General features: G+C 42.9%; 3 protein-coding genes across 3 annotated transcripts; 1 reads left to right on the top strand and 2 right to left on the bottom strand.

The window, feature by feature from the left end:
* The first annotated feature begins 1,762 nt into the window (after window positions 1-1,762).
* Window positions 1,763-5,172, top strand: LOC127314612 (lactoylglutathione lyase). The gene is made up of 9 exons (XM_051345117.2): window positions 1,763-1,920; window positions 2,547-2,667; window positions 2,760-2,884; window positions 3,104-3,168; window positions 3,249-3,464; window positions 3,578-3,625; window positions 3,756-3,863; window positions 3,942-4,094; window positions 4,921-5,172. The coding sequence occupies exons 2-9, from the start codon at window positions 2,549-2,551 to the stop codon at window positions 4,960-4,962; spliced, it is 876 nt and encodes a 291-aa protein (XP_051201077.1). The 5' UTR covers window positions 1,763-1,920; window positions 2,547-2,548; the 3' UTR covers window positions 4,963-5,172.
* A 1,990-nt stretch (window positions 5,173-7,162) lies between these two features.
* LOC127314613 (18 kDa seed maturation protein-like) lies at window positions 7,163-7,853 on the bottom strand. Its single transcript, XM_051345118.2, has one exon. It carries the CDS (start codon window positions 7,756-7,758, stop codon window positions 7,447-7,449), a length of 312 nt encoding a protein of 103 aa, XP_051201078.1. The 5' UTR covers window positions 7,759-7,853; the 3' UTR covers window positions 7,163-7,446.
* A 3,900-nt stretch (window positions 7,854-11,753) lies between these two features.
* On the bottom strand, window positions 11,754-14,336 carry LOC127314614 (autophagy-related protein 8C). The gene is made up of 7 exons (XM_051345119.2): window positions 14,170-14,336; window positions 14,042-14,073; window positions 13,885-13,945; window positions 12,946-13,001; window positions 12,809-12,861; window positions 12,208-12,326; window positions 11,754-12,125 (listed from the first exon to the last, which is right to left on the bottom strand). The coding sequence occupies exons 3-7, from the start codon at window positions 13,919-13,921 to the stop codon at window positions 12,031-12,033; spliced, it is 360 nt and encodes a 119-aa protein (XP_051201079.1). The 5' UTR covers window positions 13,922-13,945; window positions 14,042-14,073; window positions 14,170-14,336; the 3' UTR covers window positions 11,754-12,030.
* Window positions 14,337-14,749: the final 413 nt, after the last annotated feature.

Below are 14,749 nucleotides of genomic sequence, written 5' to 3'. Positions count from 1 at the left end.
AGATGACCCTATGGGACAATTGCCTAACATTTTGTGAGCTGAATTTGAGCAACTAAAAATAGGCAAAGACTGAGTTTGTCCGGTTGCCTGATGAGCACGGTTATGGGCAACACCGTTGAGGTTTCTCTTGATATGGAATTTTTTTGGCTCCAATTCTTCAGAAGCTTTCTTGTATTCTGCTATCTGATTTCTTAGCTCCCAGGAAACCTGACCATCTGGTTAGTTGAGGGATGAGGCAGCCTTTGCTAGGGTCAAGTTGTTTGCAAGAAAAGTAACTCCGTGAGCCTGAAGTTGTTGAGCAACACATGCTGCGAGATGCAGCGTTGTAGCTTTAGCAAGCATAGGTGAGGGAGCTTTTGATGTTGAGGCTCGAATCATGATGGTTTCTTCCAATGTATTTCTGTGAAGTTGGCAAAAGACTCAAAGTCTTGTTACTTTCCCCTGTGCTCCTGGAGTATTCCTTGTTTTCCATACTGCATCGGAGAAGAACTTGCTGCCCTGTATAGATAGGTCTGTCTTGATTGTGCTACCTTGTCTTGTGTTCTCTTCTCGTCCCGAATTAGTATGCTGAACCCTGTTCGCCTCGACCTGCAGTACATCCCACATTTCCATATTTTGATTGATAGCATTAGCCATATGATTGATCTGTGAAGGGGTGGTGTCTTTTTTGTTGAAAAGACAATCATTTCTTGCTTTCCAAATACACCACATGAAAGTGAGAATGTTTTCCAGAGAGCCATAAGGGTGATTCATATTAAGGAGGCAGATTAAGATTTCAGCCATAGAGTCAGAGGGTTTTGCTATTTGATCAATTTTTAAATACCAAGGTTCAATGAACCAAGCTGCTCTTGCAAAACCACAAAGGAAAAAAAAAGTGATGATCTGTCTCCTCTAACCCACATCTACAACACAATTTGCTTATGGAGGCACGGATATAGTAAATGGATGTAGAATGTTTTTTATATAGAGGCAAAAATATTTCCTTATTGGTTAATTAAGCATAAGTGAATTGGATCTAGAATGTGATAAGTAGAATTTGGTAGCTCTTGCCGTACCGGATGTGCTTTGTCACTGGTTTTTTTCAAGGAAAAATTTGCTACAGAATATTGTTGGCGTTTTGGCAAACGCAGCGCTCGATTATATATTTTCATGTACCATTATAATTATGTGGCATGTTTGACAGAACATACTATTTGGCTAAAAGTGGAAAGTTTTTCACCTTTGCGTGTGATGACCACGGAGTGAATGACAAAAACTACCACAATTGTGCCAAATGTGACAACCATATAGAATAGAACTACCGGAAAACACGTCAAATGGTAGGTATTTGTCACGTTTGGCACAATTGTGGTAGTTTTTTTGTCATTCAGTCGATGACCACGCTATGACTGGTTTGAAGACAAATGATAAAGTGCAAAAATTTCTATTTTTATCCAGGTGGTGTGTTTTGTGTTTCAGCAATCACCGGAAAATAACGATGTCTTGTAGCAAATTTTCTCTTTTTTTTCAAATGAATGGGTTGGACGATTTGCGACAGAGTTGTAAGTTAGGTACTCTTTATCATAAGTCATCTTTAGGTATATTTCCCTAAAAAAAAGTCATCTTTAGGTATACAAAGTGAAAATTATTCTTCTTATTAAAAGAAAATGAAATTTATTCTTCTTAGAAAAACTAGATGCACAACAGCTAACTCTTCGGCATTTTTCCAGAGAACATGTACGTGCACGAAATCCACTCCACTACCTGGCACCGCTACACAACGTGACACGTGACGCGAGTAGTTGTACTATATAGATAGGTCCCCGTCGTCTTGCCCCTTGGAAAATTGAAGTGGAACAAAGAAGCCTCGAGAGTGTGAGCTCCTCAGCGGGATCAGAACCAAACCTAATCTAGTCGACTCGGCCCGATCGTATCTCCAAGGTTAGCACCTCCAACCAAATCCCCTTCTTTAACCTCTCCGCTTGCTTCTGATTGCGCGCCGGTTTAGACCAGATCTGTGTAATTTGATCTGGTTCAAGTACTGCGGATGGGCAGGATTTTGGCAAATCCAGTAGAAATCGTGGGAAAAGTCCCCCAGTCCAACTATGTGTGTGTAGTTTGCTGGAGGTATTTTTTTTTTTAGTTTGATTTAGCACAGACCCTTGCTGCGTACCGGGAGAGTAAGATTGTGTACACTTAGTTGGAATCTATATCATGGGGAAAGAAGATGAGATGCTTTCAGATCTTGAATTCCGTTGGGAAAGCGCTGATTTATTTTCTAGTTGTGAAGTAATGTTTCCGGTGAATAGGTGTTTTGACACTATTTTGTTCTCGAAACGATTATATTATTTTTTATGGTAGGTCGTGGATAGAGACATGCTCTGTTTACTGATATAATGCTTTGGAAGCATTCTGATACTTAACCATAATTCTGACCCGCGTGAATGGCTTACTTCAGTGTTGGGGGCTCCAGGGTTCATGATTTGTTGGTTCATTGTTTTTTCTCTCTCATGATTAGCATGTTTACCTCTTTCTTCTAATCATCAAATGTATAACTCTGATAACAGGGATGGCGACCGGTAGCGAAGCTGGAAAGTCCGCCGAGGCCGTGCTGGAGTGGCCTAAGCAGGACAAGAAGAGGATGCTGCATGCTGTGTACCGTGTGGGAGATCTGGAGAAGACCATTAAGTATGTGCCTAGCTATACTTCTGTTAAATCGTGATATTGGCAATATCGTTGCTAGTATGTTTGTGCTAATGTGGTTGATTTAATTCTCGTAGGTGTTACACAGAATGCTTTGGCATGAAGCTGTTGAGGAAGAGAGATGTTCCTGAAGAGAAGTACACCAATGCGTTCCTTGGGTTTGGACCTGAGGACACTAATTTTGCACTTGAGCTTACTTACAGTATGTTCACTGGCCCACTCGCTTTTTTTTTCTGGCGCAGCAGATTTGATATTCTAGTTAATGTTTTGGTGACATAACATGTCTGTCAGCCTCAGTAAGAGAACTGACGGGGCGTTATTCTTCTATCTGCATCTGAACTGGCAAATTCTTTTGTTAAACCATAATAGTGTCATTCTTTATACTTCCTACAGTCCTAATATGTTTTTCCTTGTTTAATAGATTATGGTGTTGACAAGTATGACCTTGGAGAGGGCTTTGGACATTTTGCCATCGCAACTGAGGACGTATGTGTTGTTTTGTGTGCCAACTTCTTACCGTTCATTTTGCAGACTCGTGCTTATATGGTGTCATGGATTCAATGCAGGTGTACAAGCTGGCTGAGAAAATTAAATCATCTCCTGATTGTAAGATCACTCGTGAACCTGGTCCTGTAAAGGGAGGATCCACTGTGATTGCCTTTGCACAAGACCCAGATGGTTACATGTTCGAGCTTATCCAGAGAGGTCCAACACCTGAGCCTCTCTGTCAAGTTATGCTTCGTGTTGGTGATCTTGATCGTTCTATCTCATTCTATGAGAAGGTATTTCCTTGTAAAATGGAAGATTGTTTGAAATTTTAGAAACACTAAAGTACCTTCTCTGCTTATTCTGCAGTTCATATGTGTGATATTCTGATGTTTCGTATGCTATGCAGGCCCTCGGGATGAAGGTTCTAAGGAAGAAGGATGTGCCTCAGTATAAGGTAACATGGACCTAATTGGAATTAGACACATTTTCCTAGATCGGAACTACTGAGAGACATGGCCATTATTGTTTTGATGCTTTCTGTCCTTTGAATTTTGATAGACCGAGCATGTTTATGATTTGTGCAGTACACTATCGCCATGTTGGGCTATGCCGATGAGGATAAGACCACTGTTCTGGAGTTGACATACAACTATGGTGTCACGCAATATAGCACGGGCAGTGCATACGCTCAGGTTTTGACAAGTTGCTTTCTGCACCTATTTCCTTGTGAAGTTATAGCATTTCCTGATGATTGTGTTACCTAAGCGCAGGTTGCTATTGGCACCGATGATGTGTACAAGAGTGCTGAGGCTGTCGAGCTGGTTACCAAAGAACTAGGAGGGAAGATTCTAAGGCAGCCAGGGCCACTACCGGGGCTGAACACGAAAATCACCTCTTTCCTTGACCCAGATGGCTGGAAAGTGGTATGTCTTCTGACTATCTTGTGCATAACACTGCTTTATTTCAATCTAGGGGACTATTAACTAATGATGAACAAGAAAAGAAATGGGTTTACTGTAAACAATTATCTGTTTAAATCTGAAGAGCTATTGGTAGTTAAATGAATTAATTCCAAACAATGCAAAAGAAAACAATTGGCTTTACAAAGTTAGAGTATTTCTTGTTCATTTGTAGAAACCAATTATTGCCGGCTAGTACATCTATTCAAAGTGTACTCATTGATTGGCACCTACAGTAGGTTGTAAAATAGAATATTATACTAAAGCAGGATCATCTCAAGGAGGTTTATATTGGTATCCTTAAGGCTCTGTTTGGCAGCTTGATTTTTTGTAGAACCAAAGTATCCAAAACCATGGTATTTCAGCGCCCGGCAAGGGATACTACAATTCTAGACCTCTTTACTTTTATAACCTAAACATAACTCAGTTTTGGGAATGCCGCGGTTTCGAAACTGTGGTATTTTATTGTAGCCAAACAACTCAAAAGTATTTCAAACTATGGTATGTTAAGAAACTGTGGTATCTTGCAAATGCAGAAACTAAACTGTGTTGCCAAATAGGCCCTAAACTATAGTTCCTCCATTTGCATAAAACTTTAGTAGTTTTTTTACATACCGAATTGGCATAACACATTGGAAGAAAGTTGGCATCCTAGGTTAACAAAGTAATGAAACGAGATGGAACTTTACCTCAGATTTTATATGTTGTATTGATGTCATGGTGAGCATGTTCTGGCAATTAGCTAACCACAGTATCAGCACGTGATCGATGCTTATTCTTGGTGCTGTAGGTTCTGGTGGATCATGCGGACTTCCTCAAGGAACTCCACTGAAGACCAGGAGGTCAGAATGTCGCGAGGAGGCGAACCTCATGTAGCAATGCAGGTTTGTGATGTAATAAAATGGCGGCCCCTTCCGCTCCACAGACAAAATAAAAGTTTGGCCTAGTTCGAATCGAGTGCTTGGGAGTTGGTATGTGTGTGATATGATCGCCGAATGTATTAAGATCTATCAGTTTGCTAAGTGTGAGTGGTTTCTTCTGATATGTTCTCGCTATTGGGATGAGTTGGTCTTGCTGATTTTGTTGTGTGTGTGTGCGTGTGGGTGCTGATTTGAGACTGCACATACTAGACGTTCAGCGTGAACCGAGGCATAGCCCGGTGGTTGGGATGGGCTGATGCATCCCCGCCCGTCCAGATCCGAGTCTCCGCATTCGCAATTTGGTGTCGTATACACAATTACTTCTAGTAAAATCATAGCGCTTTGGGTTTCTTCCCCTTAAAGCCAAACTTTTTTTTTTCATACTAGGCGTTCAGCTTATGCTATGGCTGGGAATTTAGACGCTCCCAGCTTCTCGTCAGATTTTTCCCGATGTCATTCCATCTCTTTTACCTTTTCTGATGAAAGGCGTGGACTGAAAGTTGAGTTGGCTGGTGAAACTTGTCATCTGCAGACCAGTACACTTGGCGCCAAGTATTTGTTATTAAAAAAAGCTATATTTGAAGGTTCGTCGATGGTGCTACTGACTTATTGAAGCTTAGTAAAGAAAATCTAGTAATAAGTCTTATTATCTCGTTCCACGTCTGTGTACACAATAAGTTAACATGTGCTCTGTATGATGATGATGTTCCATCGAGGATTGCTTGTTCTCTCTTAGAATGGGGCCATGTCGATGGTGCTAGTGACCGAACAAGGAAAGCTCGACAGCAGCGGCGTCTCTTGTCTTCGTCTGGAGGAGGTGTTTCCTACCTCGGCGCTGGATTGAGATCCGGTGACATGCCATGGGCATGTCACCAATGAACAGTAACTGTGACATGTACCTAGTTTTTGGCCGTTGGATCCAAACTCGAGGGACAGATGAACATGAATAGGACTATGCTACAGTGTACGTACTACAGTGTATATGCTACAGTACGCACGCTACAGTGTACCTGCTACAGGAACGGTCACAGTGACGCACTACAGTACTTAATCTGGTCCGCTCATTTTTGATCCAACGATCCATAGTGCATGTCACCGCACTGTTCATCGGTGACATGCCATGGGCATGTCACCGGATCCGTGTCCGGCGCGCGGCGCTCCACACTCCACAGTTTTGGTGGCGTGAGGCTCCGGCAGGTGGCCAGGACAGGTGTGCCCACTGGCCTGGGAAGCCCGGAATTAGGGGAGAGCCCCGCTGTTTCGTCTGGTGCGATATATATTTTAATACATATGTGAAAATGTACTTTATGATAATTTTAAAACAATAGATATTGAATTGTAGTACTAGTTGTTATTATTTGTAAAGATTTGATTGAGGAACTGAGAAGTACATTAGGATCATTTTCACATACTCAATATGTAGTAGGTCATACAGGCATGATCTCGTGGGTGGAGGGTTCAAAGTGTACACTACGTTACTACTTCCTTAGGTATAAATTTTGACAAGTCGCAGGAATGGAGGAAGTATTTTAGTGTTAATTCAAATATTTCTAGTTTAATTAATATTAAGAAAAATAAATAGTTAGTACTTTTTCCATCTAAAAATAGATGTCTCACCTTTACCTAGATACGAATATGTCTCTAACTAAATGAAGCTAGATATATCCGTATCTAGATAAAGCAAGACACATATTTTCTTAGACGAAGGGAGTATATTTCGAAGCTACATTCAAAATTGATCTGATACCATTGTTTTGATGATACAAATGATGGTACTCCCTTCGATCCGATTAAATCGGTTGTGCAGGCTGCTAGCATGTTTTAGCTGGTTTTCGCGTCCATTAAAAGGGTCTAGAGGTAGTACTTTTTTCTATGAACAACTTACTACTTTTAACAAGTACAGAGCTTAAAATACATTTATTTTTGGATGGAGAAAGAAGAGTAGGCTTATTCCTGAATGGAGTATGATTTTTCGTTAAATTTAAATTGGTTTTGACCACTTAGGGCTTCCTGCACTTTCTTTTTAAGGAAGCAGCAGAAGTTTGTTGCGGATTTAATTAGGAGTGCTCCTATGCTTTCCGGAACTTATTTTGCACGAAAACTGAAGCAAACTAATAGCAACACCATTTTACTCTGAATAATTGGACAACTCTTTTACTCACTGCCCTCGAGAAAAAACTAATACATGCAGCTTACAATTGTATTGCGTTCTCACACACATCCTATTACAGAATCAGCGAGCCGGAGTACACATCAGATTTGGGAGTACACATCAGATTTACAAGCAAAATGGAAACCGACACAAAACAGAATCAGCGAGCCGGAGTGACCGCCGGTCGTTCGGGCGATGCGCCGTTGTGCCAAGCCGGCCGAGCTCTCAGCGTACCGCCCGCGCTTCACTCCCCACCGTGGCCGCTCTCCGGGCGGTGACCGTCGTGGTGATCCTCCTCCTCCTTCCCGGCGCCGCTGGCGTGCTCCTTGGCGGCGGCGTTCTCGCGCATGGCGCGCTGCTTCTCCTCCTCGGCAGCGTGCACCCTCTGCTGCATCTTCACCTTGGCCGCCTCCTTGTTTATCTCGGCCGCCTCCTTGTGCCCCGTCGTGTACGCCGCGGCCTTGTCCACCTGCCCCTGCACGGCGGCCCTCGTCTTCTCCATGCCGGCGCGCGCCGACGCGCCCACGTTCGCCGCCGCCTCCTTGCCTGAATCCATGCCGCCTGACCTCGCCTTGCTACTTCACTTCTGAACAGGTAGCTGATGATGATGCCGCTGGGTCTGGAGGAGTTGGTGTGTGCTTTGACAGGCAGGATCAAGACGAGATATATAGAGCGGCGCCGGTGAGGCCACGGGCGGGCACGGGTGCGGATGTGTACGTGGGAGAGACGCGTAGAGGTCGGCGTGGTGAGGTGTCCGGACACGAGGCACATCTCGTCCATTTGATTATCTCATGTCTGCGTCATCACAATATCAGTGGCCAGAAAGGAGATGAGTCACCGCTTCCAAATGTCAGCCTATTTAATGGGACACGTAAGTGAGGTCTAGCTTAAGATAGCAATTATATTTTACTCTTTATACAAAATGGGATTTCTTTTTAAATAATTAACTAAGAGCAAAAGTTAGAAATACACTTCTACGTGGATGGAGGGAGTAGTCCGGGGTATTTTGAACACAAAAAATGACCGCGTACGTCCGTTTACGTTAGGTCGTGGATGTGGAAATGGAGAGGCCCAACGCATTATGTCCGAGGAGACCGGTTTAGGGTTATTTGCATAAAAAAATGTGCAATATATGAAACAAATCAGCCATAAAAACAACAAAAATAAAGGTTCTAAATACTTAATTATTATAACCAAATAAATGTAAAAGTCTACATGCATCAAGCATTAAAACACATACAGCTTACTCCACAATTGTTATAACAAATAAAAGTTAGATGAGATTGGCTACTTATCCATCTGTTGATACCCATCCAATGTTCATTGATGATCAATCAAATCCTTGTCAAGGCGTTTGAAAATGTTGTTGTCGGAAACTTCAACATTAATATTTAGGAACTCCTCTAGGTACCTGCCTCATGGTTTTGCTCAACCAACTAACCCTGAAAGTCCTACCCGTGTTCATTGCGGCCATCAGGGCGCCCTGTCTCGACGATCATGTTGTGCATGATCACACAATAGGTCATCCCCTCATGCATGGTATGAAGAGACCATGTTCTAGCTGGATGACGAATAATAGTCCAACGAGCTTGGAGCACACCAAATGTCGCTCCACATCTTTCCTGCAAGCCTTTTGCACCTTGGCAAATCTCTTATCCTTTCTCATTTGAGGATTACAGATTGTTTTCACTAGTGTGGCCCAGTCATGATAAATACCATGAACAAGATAATATGGCTTGTCATATGCATTGCTATTGATCTCATAGCTCACCTTAGGACTAGTGAACACAGGAGAGCGGTTGAGCACATTGAGGTTATTGTGTGAACCGGGTATGCCAAAAAAAAGAGTGTCAAATCCACAAATCTTGCGATGCCACTGTCTCCAGAATAACGGTGCATCCCTCGGCATGGCCACTGTACCGACCCTTCCATCCAATGGATAGATATGCTACTCCCAAGCATGCAATCGATGCTACCGATCATGCTTGGGAACCCTCTAACCTCATTGATCGACAACAGTTGTCTAGTGTCCTCAACGGTTAGAGCTTTCAAGTATAGTTCACCGAACACCCAATTCACGGCTCGAAAAAACCGGTACATGAATTCATGGCAGGTGCTTTCACCCATTCGCATGTACTCATCAAAAATATCACCAGGCATTCCATATGAAAGCATGCGAACAGTTGCAGAGCATTTCTAGTGAGAGTAGAAGCCTAGCTTACCAGTGGCATCAGGCCTGCATTGGAAGTAGGGGCCGAAGTCTATGACGCCCTATAAAATGACCATGAACAGGTCTCTTGACATCCGATATCGGCACTGGAACATGTGTTTCTTGTACACCAGATCAGTGATGTGAAAGTAGTATTTGTAGAGCCGGACATGCCCACCGACTTGGTTTCGCTTTACGTTGCCCTAACGGTCCATCGTTGAGCCCCGGTACACCGGCATTTGCTTTTCATGGTGTTCGTGGAGGACAGATGCCACGACAACCATGAGCTACGACGTCTGCTCGGACTGTTCATCGGAAGAGTTGTCAATGCATTTCCTACGTAGCCTCTCGAGCGACTGCCTGATGTCCATCTGCGAGGCACCAATAGTGCATCAATATCGATTCATACTGGCACATAATGGCCGGAAATTGTGCCTAAAATGTGCATCGGGATCATACCGGCAATCTATCGAACATGTCGTGGGAGTAGATGCCGGTAGACGCCCCGTGCAAATGGGCGGCCTACAAGGACCCCGCGACGCGGGCAGGACCTCTCCACTACCCTAGCTCCGAGCCTGGACCTAGGAGGAGGCGTGACACGGAGAGACCTGGTCGACAACAATGGTATGGCACATCGGTGGTGAGGTGGCGGCGTCATCTTAGGTCTGCAAAGAAGGGGCGGAGGACGCGAGCGAACGTTGCTTGATTTCGATGTCCCTGGTGTGCGGGGCTGGCTAGGAATACAAGGTCACGAAATGCGTCCGCTTAGACGCATCCCCGATGCAAATTTAGGCCACGTTTACGTTCCCGCTGACATACTGAACATTTTACTCAGGCCGTTGGGCTCGGATGCAAACCCATTTTTCAATTGCACGGATGCACACACTCACTTGTATCCGTTTGTGTCAAGCCGCTGGAGATGCCTAAGAGAGGGAAAACATTACCGACCGAGGCTTTGGTTGCATGTGAGAACCGCAGTTCTTTCAAGCATCTTCACAAGGCAAACGCTGGGCGTCGGTCGCCGGATCCCAATCCCAAAATCGGTTGTGCTCCGCACCATCGGATCGTCATCGAACGTCTAGAATCTGTTGCATTAGAAAGTTTACATTATAGCCCCCGGTTTCTGGAGAATCAACCCGCAGTACTATATTTCACAGATAATAGTTTAAACGCGGTTTTACATTTACCACCCTCCTTTTTTCTGGAAACCTACCCGCAGTACCCCCTAATGTGAAGAGTATTACAACAAAAATCCTCTCTCCGCGTACAAAAAATATATACTATTACAACAAAAAGTCGCATCATTTTTTAAAAAAATGTCACAATAAAGTGGTTAAACCAACAAATGTTTTGTTGGAGATAAATTTACAACAATAGTAGCCATTATTATTAACAAAAACCGGAGACTATTACAACAAAAATCATATGTTTGCAAAAAATAGAAGAAAACATTAATTTGTTACATATTGAATTACAACAAAAGTCACCAACTTTTTTTACAAAAAGTCACAAATGATTACAATAAAAAATCAATATGTTTGCAAAATGATGCAAAGTGGTCAAGCGACATTTAATTTGCTACAGATAGAATTACAACAAAAATCACCTACTATTTTATCCAAAGTCACAAATGGTTACAACAAATAAAAAATCATTTTGTTATTAGCATATAAAAAAAGTTGTCTCTTTACAACAATTGATAACAACAAATCCTACAAAAATTACGGATTGTTTGCAACAAAAAGTTTATCAACACTCATGTATTTTGCAGCGAAACCATTATTGAGCCGAAAAAGTAGGCCCATTAAGCCGACGCGGGAGCCAGGCTAGACGACCGATAGCTGGCGCGCGATCGGTCGCCGGATCCAAAGCGTTTTCCTCTTCACAATTGTTTCATTTCCATCTGACGGCTGAAATGTTTTTGCGCTCTTTCCAGATTATCGTGCATTGATAATTGATAGAGTGAGTGTATGAACGTATTTATGAGTTTCTCCGTCCATACAACATTTACCAGTGCAGAGACCAATATTTACATTATAGAAAAAATCATACGTAGGATATAGTGCTGACAACCGATGCACATGACCTCCCATGAGCTTAACTGGGGTCGGGACGCCAGTATTTTGTGCCAGGATGAATGAACTGGCTGAGAAGTTGCAGCTCCAGCGTGTCTAGCACCTCAAGATCAAGATAAGGGCATATGCCTTTCACAAACCAAAGATGATAAAAATAAGAGAACTGGGAATGGGAATAGAAACACAAGAGGACTGCTGCTGGCCTTCCAGGTCAGATTCATTGGCAGAACCAAGCAACAACAAAGGGAGTAGAAACACAAGAGCAAATGATAACTTAACCACTTTAATCTGGATATCAATTTGTTAGAACGACATTAACTTCAATGACCACATAGGAGAAATGAAACTACTGTGACAGAAGGATCAGACAGTAATTAAAACGTTTCAAGCATCATAAGCTTTGAACGTCAGACACGATTTCAACAATTAAATGCAAGGACTTGCAACGACAAGGTGAACCATGATATATACAGAGGCGTTCCTTCTTCAGATGCCTATTTACAGGAGGAATTGTCCAGCAGCTTTAGTTTATCGCCCACCACAGTTAGAACAGCCCAAAGGTGTTCTCGCCACTGTATGTCATGTAGAGGAAGCCATCATCATCCTTGTTCTCCTCATAGATTGCAGACATCAGAGCAGCTGCAGGACCAACATGTGTTTAGGATAACAAAATTAAAGGTTTCCAAGACATTGCGGTACGACAGGTTAGTATCTTTCATACCTGTCGGTGGGAGGGTGTCCTTTACAAAGATGAAGATCGCCTTCTCAGCACTGAGCTTGATCCGCTTCCTTACGACATACACAAACTGTCCAACAGTGAGGTCAGCGGGAACAAGGTACCTGCATGGAGTTGCATATGTTAGAAAGCAAAACTTAGAACAAGTACAATGGTATGTAACAGCTGACATTATAAAGATGCAAGATTGCACAAAAACAATTAACAGGTTAACAGCATAAATATAATAAAACCAATAATCTTCATTCCGCAATGTACTGTTGGAATGAGGTACACGCAATGACTATTCAAGGTGGAATGTGTAATCAATTTAAAATGGCAACTTGCTCGAAAAAAGAACACTTGAGTAAGAAAACCTAAGACTGGACAAGTAGGAATAAAATAGATGATTGGCAGAGGGATAATGCTCAAAGCAATATCACCAACCAACAGTTGCATGTTGTTAGTCTGACAAACTCAGGAACATAAAACTGCTGGATGAGGATGTCATAAGCACAAAAAGGCTAATTTCAAACATAATAACTTATTAAAGCAATATTTATTAAATGGCACTGAAAATATGAACAGACAGATAATAAGAACTGACTTTTTCTTGTCAATGTCTGGGATGTCGCTCTTCTCGGCCTTCTCAACAATGACCTACTCACATGGAATTTGCTTTGGATTAGAACAACCATCACCAAAAAAGGAAACAAACTACGTGAACAGGAAAAAGGATCTTACAGGAATTCTATCAGGATACTTCTCCCTGATGCGGTTGGCCTCAGCCTGCCTCCTCTCTGTAACACAAAGCATAAACAGAATGAGAATAGGACTATTCTACACTGAAAACATGAACAAAGTTTCCATAGAAAACCACAACCAGTAAAAGAAACAGAACGTGGTAAATCAGTATGCTGAAAGAACTGAGACAGATAACCCACAGATGGTGCCGCTTAACTAGGGAAGACATGGAAAAATGAACATCAAAGTCTAATCTAATCAAATTAGAAATAACAGGAAACTGGACAGGTAGAACAATCATGACCATAGATTCCACAAAAGGCCATCTAAGTCCTAAGTTCATAAAAAACAGAGTGCTGCATAAGCTACAGGTTACGGCTCTCATCGAAGTCACACCAAATCGTGCACAATCCAAATGGCTATATAATTCATTTAACCCACTATAGCCATGTGAATAATCAATTTCGCCCATAGAGAAATTATAATATCAGACATATCAAGTCTCTTATGTAATGAAACAGCAGCTTCCAAGAGAAATTTACACCAGAATATGATTAGAGTATATATTGACATAATGTGTTATCTTACGCCAGAGGCTAAAGACTTCCACTCACATCAGAAATGCCGGCTACGCAACAAGAAACATGTAAGTAACCACGAACAGAAACAAGTTAGTCAAACGATACCGGCTAGCAACAGGGCATGGTGTTCATCAAACTAACTGACCTTTTTTTTTTTGCGAATGATCAAACTAACTGACCTTAACAGGCAATCTAACTAGACTATAATTAACCACAGCAACACCCTCAACACTTACAGAAGGACATCGAAATCCTCCCAACAAGCCACAAAACAAGCAGATCACAGCTCCCACGACAATCACAGCGAAACAACAGAGAAAAATAATAATAAGAGGGCAAGAGGCAGGGAAAGACGAACCGAGCGGGTGCTCCAGCTTGAACGAACTCCTCGCCATCACGCCACGCGTTCCGCAACCGCCCTACGAGCAAACAACAAATCACCACGGGAATCAGCCCAAAACTCGCCGATCGAAACCCCCCAACAACCACCGAAAAGTCTCGGAACGAATCCTCACGGGCTGGATCGAAGCGCCTGCGGTTCTTGCTCCTGGAAACCCGAAAACACCGAGAAAGTCAGGCCAGAAAAATCGGATCGATCGGCGAAGGAATGGATCGAGAGCGGGGGCGAGGCCCCGGCGCTTACGAGATCGGACTGGACGGGGATTCGGCGGCGGAGGAAGAGCGAGGCCGGCCGTGTGGTTGTGGGGAACGAGGAGGGGAAAGGAGGAGGAAGAGATAGGGACGAGGAGGAGTGGGGATTGAGGGTTGGTTGGTTAAATTGCTACGCGCACGAAACGTCTTGCGCTGGGGAGACTTGAGGAGCCCGCCTCTCTTGCCCCAAAGCAGGTAACCTTAACTTGTCGTCTCTCCAACTGATTGGGGATGATTAGTATAGTAGTTGGATTGAACATTTGAACCTCCAGCGATCTTTCATGTGAAGAAAGAGAAGAGCACAATTCGGTTGGATATTGTGTAGATGTGTTTGTATGCTTCACCCTTCCATGTTTGACTTGGCTAAAATCTCTACAAAAATTTATTGATAATCTACATATCGGGTATCCGCCCGGGATTGGATATGGAGGGCTTGTCCTGCCCATGAGTTCCATTGTCGGATGCCCACTAACCCATGGGTTGGTCATGGGCATGAATTTTCTCACAAATATTATCTATTGGTTCCCTTAAAAGGAAAAAAATATCTATTGATAACATGTGAGGTCGTATTC

This window comes from Lolium perenne, chromosome 7 (genome assembly GCF_019359855.2).
Source record: "Lolium perenne isolate Kyuss_39 chromosome 7, Kyuss_2.0, whole genome shotgun sequence".
In the NCBI taxonomy this organism is placed as follows: domain Eukaryota; kingdom Viridiplantae; phylum Streptophyta; class Magnoliopsida; order Poales; family Poaceae; genus Lolium; species Lolium perenne.
The sequence above is the reverse complement of the archived record's forward strand: the minus strand, read 5'-3'. Positions and strand labels throughout refer to the sequence as shown.